The 16,383-nt window shown below is 39.8% G+C and overlaps 2 protein-coding genes across 2 annotated transcripts in view; one reads left to right on the forward strand and one right to left on the reverse strand.

Moving 5' to 3' along the window:
* Positions 1–323: 323 nt before the first annotated feature.
* On the reverse strand, positions 324–5,524 carry LOC139730567 (transcription initiation factor IIA subunit 2-like). The gene is made up of 3 exons (XM_071641419.1): positions 5,385–5,524; positions 2,213–2,317; positions 324–1,241 (listed from the first exon to the last, which is right to left on the reverse strand). Exons 1-3 carry the CDS (start codon positions 5,454–5,456, stop codon positions 1,095–1,097), a joined length of 324 nt encoding a protein of 107 aa, XP_071497520.1. The 5' UTR covers positions 5,457–5,524; the 3' UTR covers positions 324–1,094.
* Positions 5,525–12,969: 7,445 nt separating this feature from the next.
* Positions 12,970–16,383, forward strand: part of LOC139730601 (uncharacterized) — a 34,688-nt gene continuing 31,274 nt past the window's right edge. Inside the window, exon 1 of the mRNA XM_071641457.1 lies at positions 12,970–13,116. The gene's annotated coding sequence lies outside the window, so the exon portion shown is untranslated. The remainder of the gene's footprint in view (positions 13,117–16,383) is intronic.

A 16,383-nucleotide genomic window follows, 5' to 3' on the forward strand; every position in this document is an offset into this window, starting at 1 on the left:
TACAAATTGTGTTGGGTTCACAGAGAAGAAGGATATCAATACTGCTAATAGCCATGGCTGAGAGTGGTGTATGTCTTAAATATGAAGAGGTATACCTTGTATTAGAAAATATAATTTCAAATCTGGAACACATATGACAGACATACAGGGTAAAAATACAGTCATCTGTGACCCCTTGTACAGCTGTCATTCTTCTGATCTGAGAAACACTGACATAACCATGTTAGACATTTCACATGATGAGCTCAATCTAAGATGTAATGGTTTACACTAACAATAAACAAAATAGCATATCCATGGTAGTCATACTTATAGTACTTGGTACATTGTATGCACTTTCATTATGCCTCTTTGTCCAGACATATTCCATATTTTTGTTTGCATATTATATATCACCTGTAACCCCACACTCAATTGCAGATTCACCTGTATAGCTGCATCAACTGCATAATCTTTTGAAACAGTCTGATCTCATTCTACTTGCTGTAATTCATCACCTACTGTACATGTATGTTTTCCCACCCTATTATGTCACATTCTGCACCAAGAATTATGTATATAGCATATCTAGACAAATGAGGGATGAGACATTGGTTTTTATGTTTTTTTCCTTCAATAACCCCCCAAAAACAACAACAACAACAAACAAACAAACTTTCAAATTATCGGCTCTTTTGCAGTACAGTGATATATACATTGTATATATGACATGTCCAATTTCTGACTGAATTCAGCACCACAATTCTTGATGGACACGTTCCTTACAAAAATATTTATGGGGGAAAAAAACCCTCAAATAGTTTGAATGTGAATCATTGGCATATGATATACATGTACCATTTCTCTACTGAAGATACCTGTCACGTCTTGCACAAGTTATGCTAGAGTAGAATCACCTTCTAAATAGTCCGCTGTTAAAAACAAGACATCATTATTGTCTCCATCAATAATTCACAAGATTCTACATCATTGATGAGTTTCAGGCAAATCTGTCCTGGTATTCCATCATAGACAAGTGCAGTCTTTCACTAATTTAGGCATCGGTTCAAGAGACTTCTCTGGTTTCCATGGATCAATCCTTGCATGCCATCCCGTCAGTCCTGGGCAGCCGACGATATCTTGCCATCAACAGCCACAATCTTCACTTTGTCAACTGTAACAAAGTCGCCATTACGGAACTCTACGTCATTCAGTACGAATGTCCACACGTTGTCACAGAATCTGTATGTGTTGAGGTGACCCTGTCCACAAAGTTGTACCCAAAACACAGACAAACATAAGATAGAAATCTTCACCACTCTTGCATAATCCATTTCTTTTACATGTCTGACGTGCCTATTTTTGCACTTTTTGCAACATTTATTGTGGACTCATGTCTGCCTGAGATCTGTGCACCAAAAAAGGTTCAAATTGCTCACATTTGTGAAGTTCCAGTAAAACTCTCTTCTTTTTGTTGCTTAATTAAAAAAAAAAACATATCTTCACCTTGAGCTATTCCTTTCTTGTACATGTACAGCTTGTAACTGTAATTAGCCAGAAGCAAGGACACTGAAAAGTCCATTTCAGCAATAGTTTACGGTTAAACCAATACAACAAGCATCTAGTTTGCTTTGGCAAGGAACTCAACAAGGTGTAAGCAACATCATTATGAGGAAAAATTCATAATTTCTTGCAGGAAATTCATTTTGAAGCAGTTTCAAAATGGTTGCTTCTCAAAACTAATGGAAAATTGTATCACACACTTGTACTACATGTATGTAACTGGAAGTACAGTGTTTGCAAGTTTGCAATCTGTCTCATGACCTTTTGAGATTTCTGATTATCATCCCAGTCATGTCAGCAATTACAATGAGAGATTGCAGTGAATGAATTCCCAGGTTTTGTACACATTTGGACTTGCTTTCGACCATTATCAACTGACTTAAATCCCAGATTTGGGCAAGGTAAAGACATTTCTCAGAAAATTTTAGGTTATAATCATTACATTTAAAGGTAAATGGTAATAAAAAATGGACTACACACCCATATTTTTTTTTCTTTTTTGAGTGGATAATAATACAGATCTAGGATATTCATCTGTTCGCTATCCATGTCAAAAAATGTGTTCTGGTACAGAAAGTGACAGCATTGTGTATAGTGCGTGTAGTAATACATGTCGTAGCTGTATATTTAACTGTTTAAATTGTAAATGGTCCATATACTGTAGTCTTACCTTAAAACTGATCTTATTCTTGAGTCTGTTGGCTAATGCATCGTTGATGGCTCTATCAAACTTGAGCAGTACAGTGAGTGCCAACTGTGGTGTAATAAGCCTTGCCTGTAAAATACAGAAACATGTTACAATCAATGCAAGTACAGAATACAGTCCATGTCCTATTTGAGTAGGTTTTCAAAGTGCAGGTTAATCCATATTGCATGGATTCTTCACACTGAACTTTCCTACTGTAGCTCAGGATTAGATCTGCTGAATGATCCTGTACAACTTGAAGTCTTGACTTACTGGGCATCATCATAATTCAGCTAAGGTTTGACTTGGAGTTGAAGTTTGACAGATGCATGCAGTAGATACTGTCTAAGTAAAATAATGATAATAATAAAATAACAATAATAATAATAATAATAATAATAATAATAATATATTGTAATACTAGAAAAGCACTCTGAGAGCGCAGACCTCCGCCAAGCATGCAGCTTATTTCCACCACTGATCTTGTTCTTCCATAGAGATATCATACGTACACACAGCATCGGTGCTGAAAGTCGCCCGATTTCCCAATATAGATGCCTTTGTTCCGTCATAAACCCTCAGCTGCACGGCGCGCCTCGCCCTAGCAGAAACTAGAGAACGCACTTTAGTGCGTGCAGGCAAACCTCAAATACGCGCAGCCTGAACTCCCAAGTTCATTGACCCTACCTGCCAAAATATCAAAAATCCTTCATAAATTCCCAAAAAATTCTTGGATCATTACCAAAAGTTAATCGTTTGTTACTTGTGTCATTCTCAACCTTTCCTGCAAGTTTCATCCCAATCCGTTAAATACTTTTTGAGTTATTTTGCACACGGACAAACAAACGAACGAACGAACAAACCAACGGTAACGAAAACATAACCTCCTCCTCCCTTGGCGGAGGTAATAATAATAATAATGATAATAATAAGCAAGAATAGATGATTAAGACTCAAGAGTTAGAGTCTAGATCTATCCTGATTCTTACTAAATCTTAGTCTACTTCGGCATAATCATGATATAGTCCCCACCGCTGCGTGTCCGTACTAAATTAAATAAAACCCTACCTAACCCTATACCCTAACCCTAAACCCAACGGGTGCACACGCACGTGTGGTGGCGCAGCGGTGGGGACTATATCACAATTATACCTCTACTTCTAACTGCGACAGCCGCCACACGCTGTGTGGCGGCTGCGCCGTGCTCCCATTCAGATCTTCATGTTGAACAAACGGGTGCCTTTGCGGCGCTGTATTTCCTTAATTTTTCAACAGAAACTACTAGGAATACTTACATGGGTCGATGAAACCTAAATGACTATCATCGGTGACTGTTTGAGGCATTTCATTGCTTGTGATGCACAAAATGATGTCTTATAACAGTCCGGGAAACCCGCTCATGAGGACCGCCCCCGCGTACGAGGATGGTCCCTCCTCATGAGGACCTCCCCCCGCCTCATGAGGCCCCCCGGGGAACGCCTCATGAGGCCCCCCATTCACTTCTTATTCATCTCACATCTGACGTATAAATTGTCGCAACTTTGCACGGTGATTTTTTGTTACACACACATGTCCACTATCCATGATGAAAAGAAGAAAAAATCCTGTCTGTTTTTTTTTTTTTTAATCGAGTTTTAATCACCCGATGCAGAGCGCCCATCAAAACACGGGCGCCAGCGCGTTCGCACAATGCAAGACTGCCGCACCTAGCGGCCTGATCCGACTAAATATTTTCGATGCTTTTTTTCTGCGGCTCTCACCTCTCCGCGCACGAATCAGCCTCGTGAAGCTGAAGTCTGACATCTTTTTACACAAATTCGTAACGAGAAAAATTAAATCAGTACTAACCTGATCTTGTCCATATATTCCAAATTACTATTCCACACTGATAGAGTAGGTGGGTAGATGACATACTCCAGTTTGTTAGCAAAATAATCACTTTGTAGGTATGACGAGTTCACTTTCTTCGTCAATTCCGCCCACGATGCCGCCGTTTGGGCGCTTTTTCTGGAATCATCCCGCGACGCGACGTACGTCGCATCACATCACGCATCCAGCACATACTAAGTACCAGACTGGTATGTGCTGGATGCGTGATGTGATGCGACGTACGTCGCGTCGCGGGATGATTCCAGAGAAAGCGCCCAAACGGTAAGAGGGCGGCGGAATCGTGGGCGGAATTGACGAAGAAAGTGAACTCGTCATACCTACAAAGTGATTATTTTGCTAACAAACTGGAGTATGTCATCTACCCACCTACTCTATCAGTGTGGAATAGTAATTTGGAATATATGGACAAGATCAGGTTAGTACTGATTTAATTTTTCTCGTTACGAATTTGTGTAAAAAGATGTCAGACTTCAGCTTCACGAGGCTGATTCGTGCGCGGAGAGGTGAGAGCCGCAGAAAAAAGCATCGAAAATATTTAGTCGGATCAGGCCGCTAGGTGCGGCAGTCTTGCATTGTGCGAACGCGCTGGCGCCCGTGTTTTGATGGGCGCTCTGCATCGGGTGATTAAAACTTGATTTAAAAAAAAAAAAACAGACAGGATTTTTTCTTCTTTTCATCATGGATAGTGGACATGTGATGTGTGTGTAACAAAAAATCACCGTGCAAAGTTGCGACAATTTATACGTCAGATGTGAGATGAATAAGAAGTGAATGGGGGGCCTCATGAGGCGTTCCCCGGGGGGCCTCATGAGGCGGGGGGAGGTCCTCATGAGGAGGGACCATCCTCGTACGCGGGGGCGGTCCTCATGAGCGGGTTTCCCGGACTGATAAGCAGCTCACCGATGTTCACAGAATTCACAATCACTTGCACAAGCACACAGAATAGGGGGAGCTATTTGTTATTCTCACATAAGCGAAACTGCGGGGAAGCCGCCAGGACCGCGCCATGCGGCGCTGTCTCCGGGGCTACTCTACTTCCTGCATGCATCCTGGCATGGCATGGCTCCTGTTGATCTGGAGCGTAGCAGGAACAGTCATGCAAACACAATACTAAGTATACGGTGACTACACAAACTAGCTTAAAGTCGCTCGTAAGTTGTTCGTAACTTTACGAACAGCTTTATGAAACACCCCCCGGGTCTTTAATTGGTGTGCGCTGACAGCTCCAAAATAAGCATGCAGGGATGCAGCAAACAACAACTGTTACCTGAATTAATTCGTCAAGGCTCTCTTGCAAACTGTTCCCAAGGACAGTGTTCCTGTACAACTGGTGACTCATTTTGATGTTTGCACAGCTCAAATATAATCAATTTTCTTGCAGTGTTCACCTTCCTTTTTCATCCAATCTGTTCAGATTGCTTTGAGCTTGAGAGCGAGCTAGCTACTAACTACTGTATGTATGAGCAATTCGGCGCAAGCGCCAGGAGAGGGCGCCAAATAGAATCTCTGACCAGACCACAAAGCTAGTCTCTTGGGCAGCCATACTATGAATAAATCCCGTCCAATTGATATATAAGTTAGTCTAATAAGAAACTTTACTGAAAGAGTAAAATATTTAGAGTCCAATGGTAAAATTTTGATCGAAATCTGGTTAAAAAATAAGGAAGTTACATGACATTTTGAAGTTTCGCTAATTTTTCAGGAAACAGTTCTTGAAAGGTCAATATGCAAAATGACAACGTGAGCATGTCATACCGTTATAAGGGTGAAATGCCATGGTATCACATTATTTTCCGGCAATTGACTAGTACTAGTACCATAGTGACTGGTACTAGTTATACACGCAAACCGTACTTATACTTGTACAATGTTTTCTGTTATAACAGAAAAATGTATGTCGTCTCCCCGTACATAATTCTGTCTGGTTGTACTGCAATAGCATAGCGATGACGACTTTAATGATTCACTAATTTGCGGATGACCGTCTGACCTATAGGGCAAAGGGTTTTGGTTGCTAAATTATTGTCGACCCAATATATTATTTTCAAGATCTATGTGAGCGCACAAACCACTACGTTAATTCTTTGGAGAGGACTGTGAGCTGAAAGTACGCATTTTATACAGCTGATTTGAATGTTTAAATTGTGGATGCAACCAATTGTTCCCATTCGGTGGCCAAATGTGAACGTTTGAAATGTGTCAACAATTCCCCCCTTTTTTCAATAGTCTATTCTCATGAAACATCACTTTTCTGTTCTTTTGATTTTACTGGTTTTCAGGCAACTTGAATGTAGTGTGAATATTTTATGCACTCTATAAAACGACCCGATGTTCACTCATGGTACCTTCATATATCAACGTTGGTGGAAAGTGAAAAGAATGATAATCATATCGATGTTCCAGGCATTTTTACCATCACTGAATACATGTTGTGCACTCCCTCCTGCGAAGTTTTGGTATGAGAGTTATAGGCCTTATATGCGTGCTTCTCTATGATGTCTTTATTTCCGGATATTTGATAGGACTAGAATAGGGAAAGGGTAGAAGGTAACGGAGGGGTGCATTGCATATCATGGAGATAAAAAGGGACATAATATTTGAATGGAGAAGAAGAGGGAGAGAAGAAGGCGGAGAAAGAAATAAATGCAGAAGAGGCCTGATACCAAGTTCATTTATACGAGAAAAATAATACTCTTGTATACGCGCACAGGCACCTTTTGCGAGAAGAAAGAGCTGCTTAAATTCAAAATCATAGTAGTCAATGAGTGTCGAAGAAAGGAATTCACTCAATCCCTGAACCAATAATGGTCCTTTTATAGCCACAGATATTATACATTTGTATTAAGTTTAATATACGTAATGTGCGTATAAGATTGCGGTGTTTGTGATCTATTGATTGATTTAATTATTGATATTTATTTTATTCATGTGTCAATTAAAAGAAGTTATTATTCTCCTTAAAAAAAGCTGAGATGGAGAGAAGTGAAATCTGTTCAATGATGAGACCATTTCAATTTTCGACAAATCATCTGGCGTCATCAATAATAGGTTAGAGGCAGGCAACTCCTCTCAGTCACGTGACCATGACGTTTCTTGAGATCACAGTCATCAAAGCCCGGCTCACGTACACGATGAAATTGACGTCTTTTAAAAGAGCGTACATATCTTCTGAATTATCAGGGGCGTCACCAGCTTTTTTTCAAGGGGGGTGCGTTTTGACAGTAAATGTAACGATATTTTTTGTGGACAAACATTTGGAATATACGAAACTCTCAATCCCTATATTATACACTTTTACTATTTTTTGAGGGAAACTTACACTGATGTCATGAACGCGACCGAGCCCGAGCACGCGGAACGAGCAAGGAGGGAGGTTGTGGGAGGGGTTGTCCCCTCCCCCCCCCCCCATAAATGGATTATGGAATGACGGTGTGAAACAACAAATTACTGGCAGCAATATCAGGAGAATGGCATAACAATACATGCGAGCGAGCGGAGCGAGCGAGCTCGAAAATTTTGACATTTTGCAGTCCAGAAACTGCCGTTTGTAGCCATATTTTTTTTGCTTTGGAAATTAAGGGGGGGGGGGGGGCCCACCGGGCGCAACTGCTGGTAATTACTGGCAGCTGAACATCAGATGAATGGCATAACAATTAAATGCGAGCGAGCGAAGAGAGCGAGCTCGAAAATTTTGACATTTTACAGTCCAAAAACTGCCATTTGGAGCCTTATTTTTTCGCTTTGGAAATAAAGGGGGGTAGGGGGCGCACCGGGCGCAACTGCCGGCAATTACTGACAGCAACATCAGGAGAATGGCGTAACAATATATACGAGCGAGCGCAGCGAGCGAGCTTGAAAATTTTGACATTTTACAGTAAAAAAAAAAAAATGCCATTTGTATACTGTAGCTATATTTTTTCGCTTTGGAATTTAAGGGGGCGCATCGGGCGCAACTACTGGCAATTACTGGCAGCAATATCAGGAGAACATCGATTACATGCGAGCGAGCGGAGCGAGCGAGCTTGAAATTTTTACATTTTACAGGCCAAAAACTGCCGTTCTTAGCCTTAGTTTTTCACTTTGGAAATTAATGGGGGGGGGGGGGCGCACCGGGCGCAACTGCTGGCAATTACTGGCAGCAACATCAGGTGAATTGCATAGCGATTCAATGCGAGCGAGCGAAGAGAGCGAGCTTGAAAATTTTACAGTTTACAGTCCCAAAACTACCGTTCTTAGCCATAGTTTTTCGCTTTGGAAATCATAAGGGGGCGTACCGGGCGCAACTGCTGGCAATTACTGGCAGCAACATCAGGTGAATTGCATAACTATTCAATGCGAGCGAGCGAAGAGAGCGAGCTTGAAAATTTTGACATTTTACAGACCAAAAACTGCCGTTTGAAGCTATATCTTTTTTTGCTTTCGAAATTAAGGGGGGGGGGCGCACCGGGCGCAACTGCTGACAATCACTAGCAGCAATATCAGGAGAATTCAAATGTGAGCGAGCGGAGCGAGCGAGCTTGAAAATTGTGACATTTTACAGTCCAAAAACTGCCGTTTGTATCTATATTTTTTCGCTTTGGAAATTAAGGGGGCGCACCGGGCGCAACTGCCGGCAATTACTGGCAGCAACTTCAGGAGAATGGCATTACGACTAAATGCGAGCGAGCGGAGCAAGCAAGCTTGAAAATTTTGACATTTTACAGTCCAAAAACTGCCGTTTGAAGCTATACTTTTTCGCTTTGGAAATTAAGGGGGGGGGGACGCCCGGTGCACCCCTCCCCCTGGATCCGCTACTGGTAGTCAAGGGTGTCGGTTTATGTTCATGACTGGGGGAGGTATGACCAGCGAGGTGACGTCGAAGTGACCAAGCGGGGGAAGGATGTCCAAAATCTGCACTTCAGAGCATCCCCTAATTGTGCGTGTTTGTTTGTGTGTGTGTACTATATGCATGGAACAGTTAGGAATTAGCCCAGGTCAAGTCTTTTTATTGGCAATGCAAGACATTTCTATATAGACTAGTATGTAAAGCAACACTGCAAAATCAATGATCTAGCTTTGATATAACGAAGCGTAAGGTATACAAAGGTGTACATTCTACATCACATTGCGCAACATTGCATCGACTCTTTTTGCCGTTCGGATGTTCTGAGTACACTGCGCACATCCTGCTTATATGCAGAATGCCAATCAGGAATCACGTTGAATCACAATTATTTGTCAGCTCCGGGCTCTTTGAACAATGTTTCACACTATATACCTATTTAATTATGGTTAAAAGAAATCATAGAAAAATATCTTATTTCTTGATCACCCTTTCATTTGAAAGCAGTTTACTAACCCTCGAATTACCATTTTGGTAAGTCTTTTTTTTTAACCAGCGGATTTTTTTTTAGGGGGGGCACCCCCCCCCCCCTCCGTGGTTACGCCACTGCTTTTGGGTGAAATAATTGGACAGATTTCTAACAACAAAGCAAGAAAATCTTATGATTATGTGTGGTGGGGCAAATGATGCGCTTGCCTTCCACTATCTTTATGGGGGCAACATTTTTGTTTTCTTTCAAAAGCAAGAAAATCTTCTCATTTCGGGAATTATTGATTATGGGGGGGGGGGGGCAAAATTATAATATGCTTGCCCCTCCAATATTTTTATGGGGTAACTTTTTTTTTCTGTCCCCCCCCAAAAAAAAGGTAAGAAAATCTTCTCGTCTCTGGAATTATGGAGGGGGGAGGGGTGGGCACAATGATATGCTTGCCCCTCCATCTTTTTTTTTTTAATGAGGCTAAGGCTCGCACTTGGGCTTGCAATATGGATTGGTCAGAAGTAACGTATATAGACCCATACTTGTAAGTAGCACATGTACATGCAAACGTGTACGTGCTCCGTACCGTACGGATGTACAGTACGGTCGATAAATAGTAAACATTGTATAGAATACTAGTAGATATGTATAAAAGCAGTGCTGCCAGAACCAGGGGAGAGAATTGTTTTTGCCAACGATTTTCTTTTTTTTTTTTTTTGTCCCTGAAGTAAAATAAAAGTATAAAATAGAAAAGAATGATTATTTAGCGTCCGGCGTTGAGATCGCTCGCAGACTGAACGGTTGGTTTTTTTTTTCTTAAGGATCTGAAGGGGGGTGCGTTCGCACCCAACGCACCCCCCCTGGTGACGCCCATGATTATACAGAGATGGATGATAAAAAAAAAGATACAAATAGACGGATAAATGGATAAATAAATGGCCGTGTTTACACTGCAAAAAGTCCGGTGTTAAATAGTGAACACCGAGCTGGTGTTAAATTTTCGGTGCTCATTTATGGTGTTAAATTAACACCTACGGGTGTTATTTCCAAATTTTAAACTGTTTTAAACGAGTTTCTTAGTAACTGCACTTCTTGTTGATTTTTAATTTAAACAAGACGATCAAGAATTTTACATTAAAATACTAGATTTTTGAAAAAATGTGAAAATAAATTTACACCAAAGTAACACCAGCTGGTGTGGTCTCTTATTGAAGCTGGACGGGTGTTAAACCATTGATATTAACACCAACAAATATCAAATCAACACCATGTGGTGTCATTTTTGAATTAACACCAGTACAGTGTCAAAATAACACCAGGTACAGTGTCAAATTAACACCACGAAGTGTCAGGTGAACACTTTTCAACACCATCACAGTGCATTTTTAACACCTGTGGGTGTGGTCCTTTATTGAAGTTTGATCGGTGTTAGATTTAACACCCGTGGTGTTAAATCTAACACCGATGTTTTTACAGTGTACTAACATATTCAAATAATACTATAGTAGTGCAAGCATTTATACAGGCTATTTTTTTCCTGATCACAACCATCAGGCAAGCTTGTCCGTATAGTTGCCGGAAACAAAACAAAACAAGAACCAGACGGTATGGCATGCAATTAAGATAATTATGAATCCCATCGAGATCGTGGATATCATGGGGTATTATAGGAACATATCAATTTAACTTTTTTTTTTTTTTTTTTAGCTATTCCCATAGGGAAACATAAGTTTGAAAACATCATCCGTCGGTCATTATATACGTATAAATAAGCTGCTTCGAACAATAACGAAGGGAATATTTATTTTTCTGCCAGTTCGTCATTCATATGTGAATGATCGTCCACATAATTATTCGCACCCATTCGACATCACAATATTCGTGATAAAGAACTCTCCCGCAGTGTAGGCGGCGTCCGTAGTATATGTCAGGTCACTGAACAGACATTCAAAAGAAAATAATAATCTCTAAAGATGTGATCCCTCCGATTTCCCAAAGTCAAGTTCTTCTCAGGAATTCCGTTACAAACACTATGCTGCTTACATGAAAATGAATCCCGAGCCAGTCAATGTAGTCTAAAAAGAAAGAGTTACATTTTATAAGCACTGCAGTGAAAATTTTCTCAAAACCAGATACAGGATTGAGGAAAATTGTGAAATTTTGACTGGCCCTAATTTTTGCAAAACAGTTCCGTAACAGTTTGAATATGCAAAGTCATTAGCCGAAGATGTCATCACGTTATCCATTTTTCTTTGATTGTGGACAATAACAATGATGAAATTTTAATTTTTCTGATATATAACTTGAAACATGATGCCATTTTTGGCTAAATAACTGGCTTCAAAATAATGATCAGTCAGATAAAACTGCGAGGTAAAATGCTTTCGAACAATACAACCGGAAATCTTGAGTGTGTGAGGCGCATAATAATCCGACATTAACTCACTCATTTACGTATTCATGTATTGACTTTTCAAGATTTTTTCCCCTTAAAATATGCGGCGATTCAAATTTTCATTACTTCTGTAATTTCATGCGACTTTTGATCGAATTTTGACTATTGTGCTTGTCCAATGTATGCTATTCTATCTTTTCAGACTATTTTTAGGCTGGTCCGGAATTTCAGCATCTGTTATTATGCAATATCTTCACTGAAAACAAACTACTGTAAATCTGTATCTTTTCTCCCGAACATCACGCTTTTGATTGGTTACACCATGGGCCCATTCTCAAATTTAGGAAGTCTAATGACGTCACATAATAGCAAAATGATCTGTTTACTCGCGACAAAACTCTGCAACGTGTAAATTTGGTCAAACGGCGCGCTGGTGCTTACGTCATTATTGCTTTGTATGATCTGAAATACAGTAGATGACTAAGATCTTGTTAACGATAGGCCCATAGGGTACGCAGTGCGCGATGCAATTTTACATGTTTCAAACATTCCAACATAGAATGTTTTAATATTTCCAGATGACTTTAGTCGTTATATTATATTCAATCATTATATGACGGAGATTTAGCTAAGGCTTACTAAAAACACATTGGATTAATGTTCCGAATTCGATGTATGTTGAGTTGGCCACCGAAGAGTGTTATGCACTGCACAGAACCTCAGTTAGTCTAATTTCTAAACTTTTTTCATTTTTGTTGTAAACGTTACGCGACTTCCTGGCCACGATCCTGACGACACAATATCTGTACACTGGTCCTGTCTATCCGATCCGGTTGTCACGCACGACTGCAACAGAAAACAGTCCAGAAGCTAGACTATGTCCTCATGCCCGAAAATTCCCATTACCGAGCGATAAATGTAGTCTATTTTTAGTTGTTGATATATATTTTTAGAAGATTTTGGAGAAATGGTGTACTAAAATGATATTTTTTTAATCTAAAATAAATCAAAATAATTATAGATATTTATATTATACCCTTGAGACCATAAATGAAGTGTTTTAATCATAATCAGATCTTAGAATTGATATAATTTCCTACTATCGACTATGTTGTAGGTCATACATTGTCGTCATTTGTTATTTTCTTCGATAGCCAAATCATTTACTGTACTTATCACCTGGAACGAAAGAGCATTTCACTGTTTTGCTTGTGTTAAATAACTGAAGTTACGCTTGATATTGCGCATAATTCTTGAAATATCTGACAGCTGCAAGAATCAGATGTCTTTGAATAAGTTTGCATGTGAGTAAAAGCTTCTTTGACCAATTTATTTCATCTTTGTGGAGAGTTGTTGACGAAGCGTAGACAGAGACGAGCGACATGACAGTGCAGTGAGGAGCGTGAGACTGCTGTAAATGTAGTGCTGAACCGTGTGAACAGGAATGTTTCATACGTACTAAATACTACTGTGCAGTTGTGTACACATCATCACAGTTACTTTTTTACCTTTTTGGTATTACTAAACCAGCCAGCCTTGTTTATACACAGCCCAGTCTCTGTAAAAATCGCGTTTTTACAGCGACTGTGCTGTGTATAGTTACATCACAGTTAACAGTTTACACTCTTAGCGACTTATTTGTAATTGTAGTTGTAAACTTATCTTATTAAAACTGTCCAAAATTCGACCATAACAATGTCAATGCCATAAGTACCACACCGGGTCATAATTTGAGTGGTTGACTGCGACTGCCAGCTCAACAACATAATTTGTTTATATTTATATATTCTAAATTACATTATTACATAAATGTAACGGCAATTACCATTATATACAAAAGTCGCCACTACCTGAAGTCGCCAGACATTCACATCGCATACATTAATGCACGCCGCGATCGGAGATCAGATTGGCGATTGGAGACCGTATATGTAACACTTAACAGGTGACAAAACCATTTTTAATGCGAGAATGTTGTGATTTCGAATGGATTTCAGGTGGCAGATTAACAAAGTTTTTCAAACGCGTATAGTCTACATGCGCTATTCAAATACGTGGCGCGCTATGGGCGGCGAACTACAGTGCCTATCGTTAGTTTGCCAACCCGGGAGTGCATAGGAAATACACACAAGTGGTGACTAAGTGGTAATTGACATTAGAAACCTTTCTTCTTCTGTTCACTGCACATGTACAGTCCTCTTTGTAAAAAAGAATGCAGGCTTGAATGGTAGGCCTACAACAAGATACTCTACAAATTGTAAACTTGAGAGTATTTTGTCGTAGGCCTACCAAGCCTGCATTCTTGTTTTAGCACGCTGTTGAATTTTGGTATGGACAGGCGGTAGGCTCCTACTATAAATCACTTATTTGGCATGGAAAAGCATTGATGTTGTTCGTCAACAAAGCAACTCGCTCTTTGTGAGCTTACAGTTAATAATACACCTTTGCGCTGCACAATTGAAGTTCGGCATTAATATAAGGGTAGATATCTACCACTATGGTGTCTTTCAAGTCAAGTAGAGAGACTGATTTTACTGTAAACATGGAAATATTTGCAGTAGGTACATTCATTTTTGCATATTTCAAGTTACTTTTGGCTGGTAGGAATTCCAGAACTGGTGAAGATGTTGCAGTTTTCTCAACACATTTTAAATGGGTTGAACTGTGCACTCCATCAGTGATGCCTCCCTGGTATGATAACCGCACCAGTGACCCTAACATGTACCTGTTACTGGTTGTAACAGCACCCTGGGGTTATGGTATTAGAGTCATGAGTGAATGTGTGTGTGTGTGTATGCAAGTGTCCTAGGACTATTACATATTATTAGTAGTACAATGTACATTCATGTGTGCATGCTGTAGTTTATGTGCATCCTGTACATTGGAGTGGATCGAATGGGGCAGCACATCAATTTTCATGTGGGGAAATGTCAATTCAGATTCTGCCTTTTCTGTGAATTTGATAAAAAGCACAAGTAAATGATTATGCAGCACAAATTTATGAACCCTGAGCCACTTAGTGTGAAAATAAATCATGCTAAAATATTGGCATTTAATACACTAATTGGGAGCTAAAGTGGAAATTTTCGCGGTGGTCAAATTTTTGTGCATTTCGCGCAACCAGAACCTAGCGAGAAAATAAAAGCACGCGAATATTTTTGCTTGCCATTTGTTCCAGTAGTTGATGTTTTTATTCCGCAGAATTAAAAACACGCAAAACTCTTCTTACCCGGCTGAGCACGAAAATATCCACTTTTACAGTATTGCGGTAAGTTTAAAGAGGCTGGTTGAGAAATACAGACATTCCTAGAGCACACATGAATGTACACATTTAATATACAGACATATGCACATACACTGTAGACTTACTGATGTTTTCCCATACGTTTTGTGTTCACCTCGAATTCATTTTAGGTGCAAATTTCATAATGCAGTTAGTGCAAAGTTAAAATTGCTAATAAAAAATAAGCTGTCGTGCATGATACTGTGAACACTACGTGTACCATCCACCCCCCCCCCCCCAAAGAAAAAGAATTGTAACCTCAGTGTCCAGCATACAAATGTATATGTATGACAAATGTACACTGTACATGTCAGACTTTTTGTATCCAAAAATAGGCCATTTTTACTGAATAGCATACAATGCAATAATAAAGAAAATCACTGAGGGTTTGGCCCAATTTTAGATACTTTCATCCACATATATAAAAGATTGAAAAACAAAAAACAAAACCCACAGGTGTGTACATGTAAATTGATGGGAATATAAGATGTTAATTTTATGTGTTCAAATCTCTCCGGTATTAAGAACTTTTTAAGCAAGCTGCTCATAGTTCAACCATAATGCTGTCTTAAATTGGATTGCCGGCTACATGTAAAACCCATGCTTTTGTGTGCGGTCGACTTTGGGCACGGGAGGTCGACCCTTGGTGTAGGTTTTTTTTACTCATTGTCCTCAATCTTGATGGTATCACTATTATACTGGACCAGTTTCTAGGCAATTGTGCAGCTCATGCTCACTGTGTCTGTGGAGGAACTTCAGACTGCATCAGAGCCAGACTCGACAGATGAACACCCCCTTAGGTGATATAGGCCCAAATTGTCAGACTCTCATAATAAATAAATAAAGCCAACTTACATGTAATTCCATATACAGTATGAGGCGCTGCACATACTGTTTGCATGCCCACCCCCTGTGAAAGTGACATTGAAAACAGTCTGTAAGTTGGTTAGTGTGGCTGAACAGGAAGAATATACAGAAGAAGTAACTACTTTCTATTTCAGGGTAGTTTTCGTATACAGCGTAAGTGTTCTTCACAAAGTAGTCTCCAGTGGAAATCATCCTTACCATATCGACCTGTGCACAGAGAGGCACCAGAAGGAGTACATTCTTTTCATGTTGTAGAGAATATAGATGGTCATGACATTGGTAATATTCATACAACTTTGTATGGCAATGTACAGTGTACGTACACATTTACCTAGGGTACTTTTAACAAATTGTTCCACAATGCATCCACTTTGGTACATTCAATTTCTGGAGAGATGAAGGCTATGGACTGATCCTGTTG

This window comes from Diadema antillarum, unplaced genomic scaffold, assembly GCF_040938485.1.
Source record: "Diadema antillarum isolate AM-2024a unplaced genomic scaffold, OU_Dant_1.0 seq00000321_RagTag, whole genome shotgun sequence".
NCBI lineage: Eukaryota > Metazoa > Echinodermata > Echinoidea > Diadematoida > Diadematidae > Diadema > Diadema antillarum.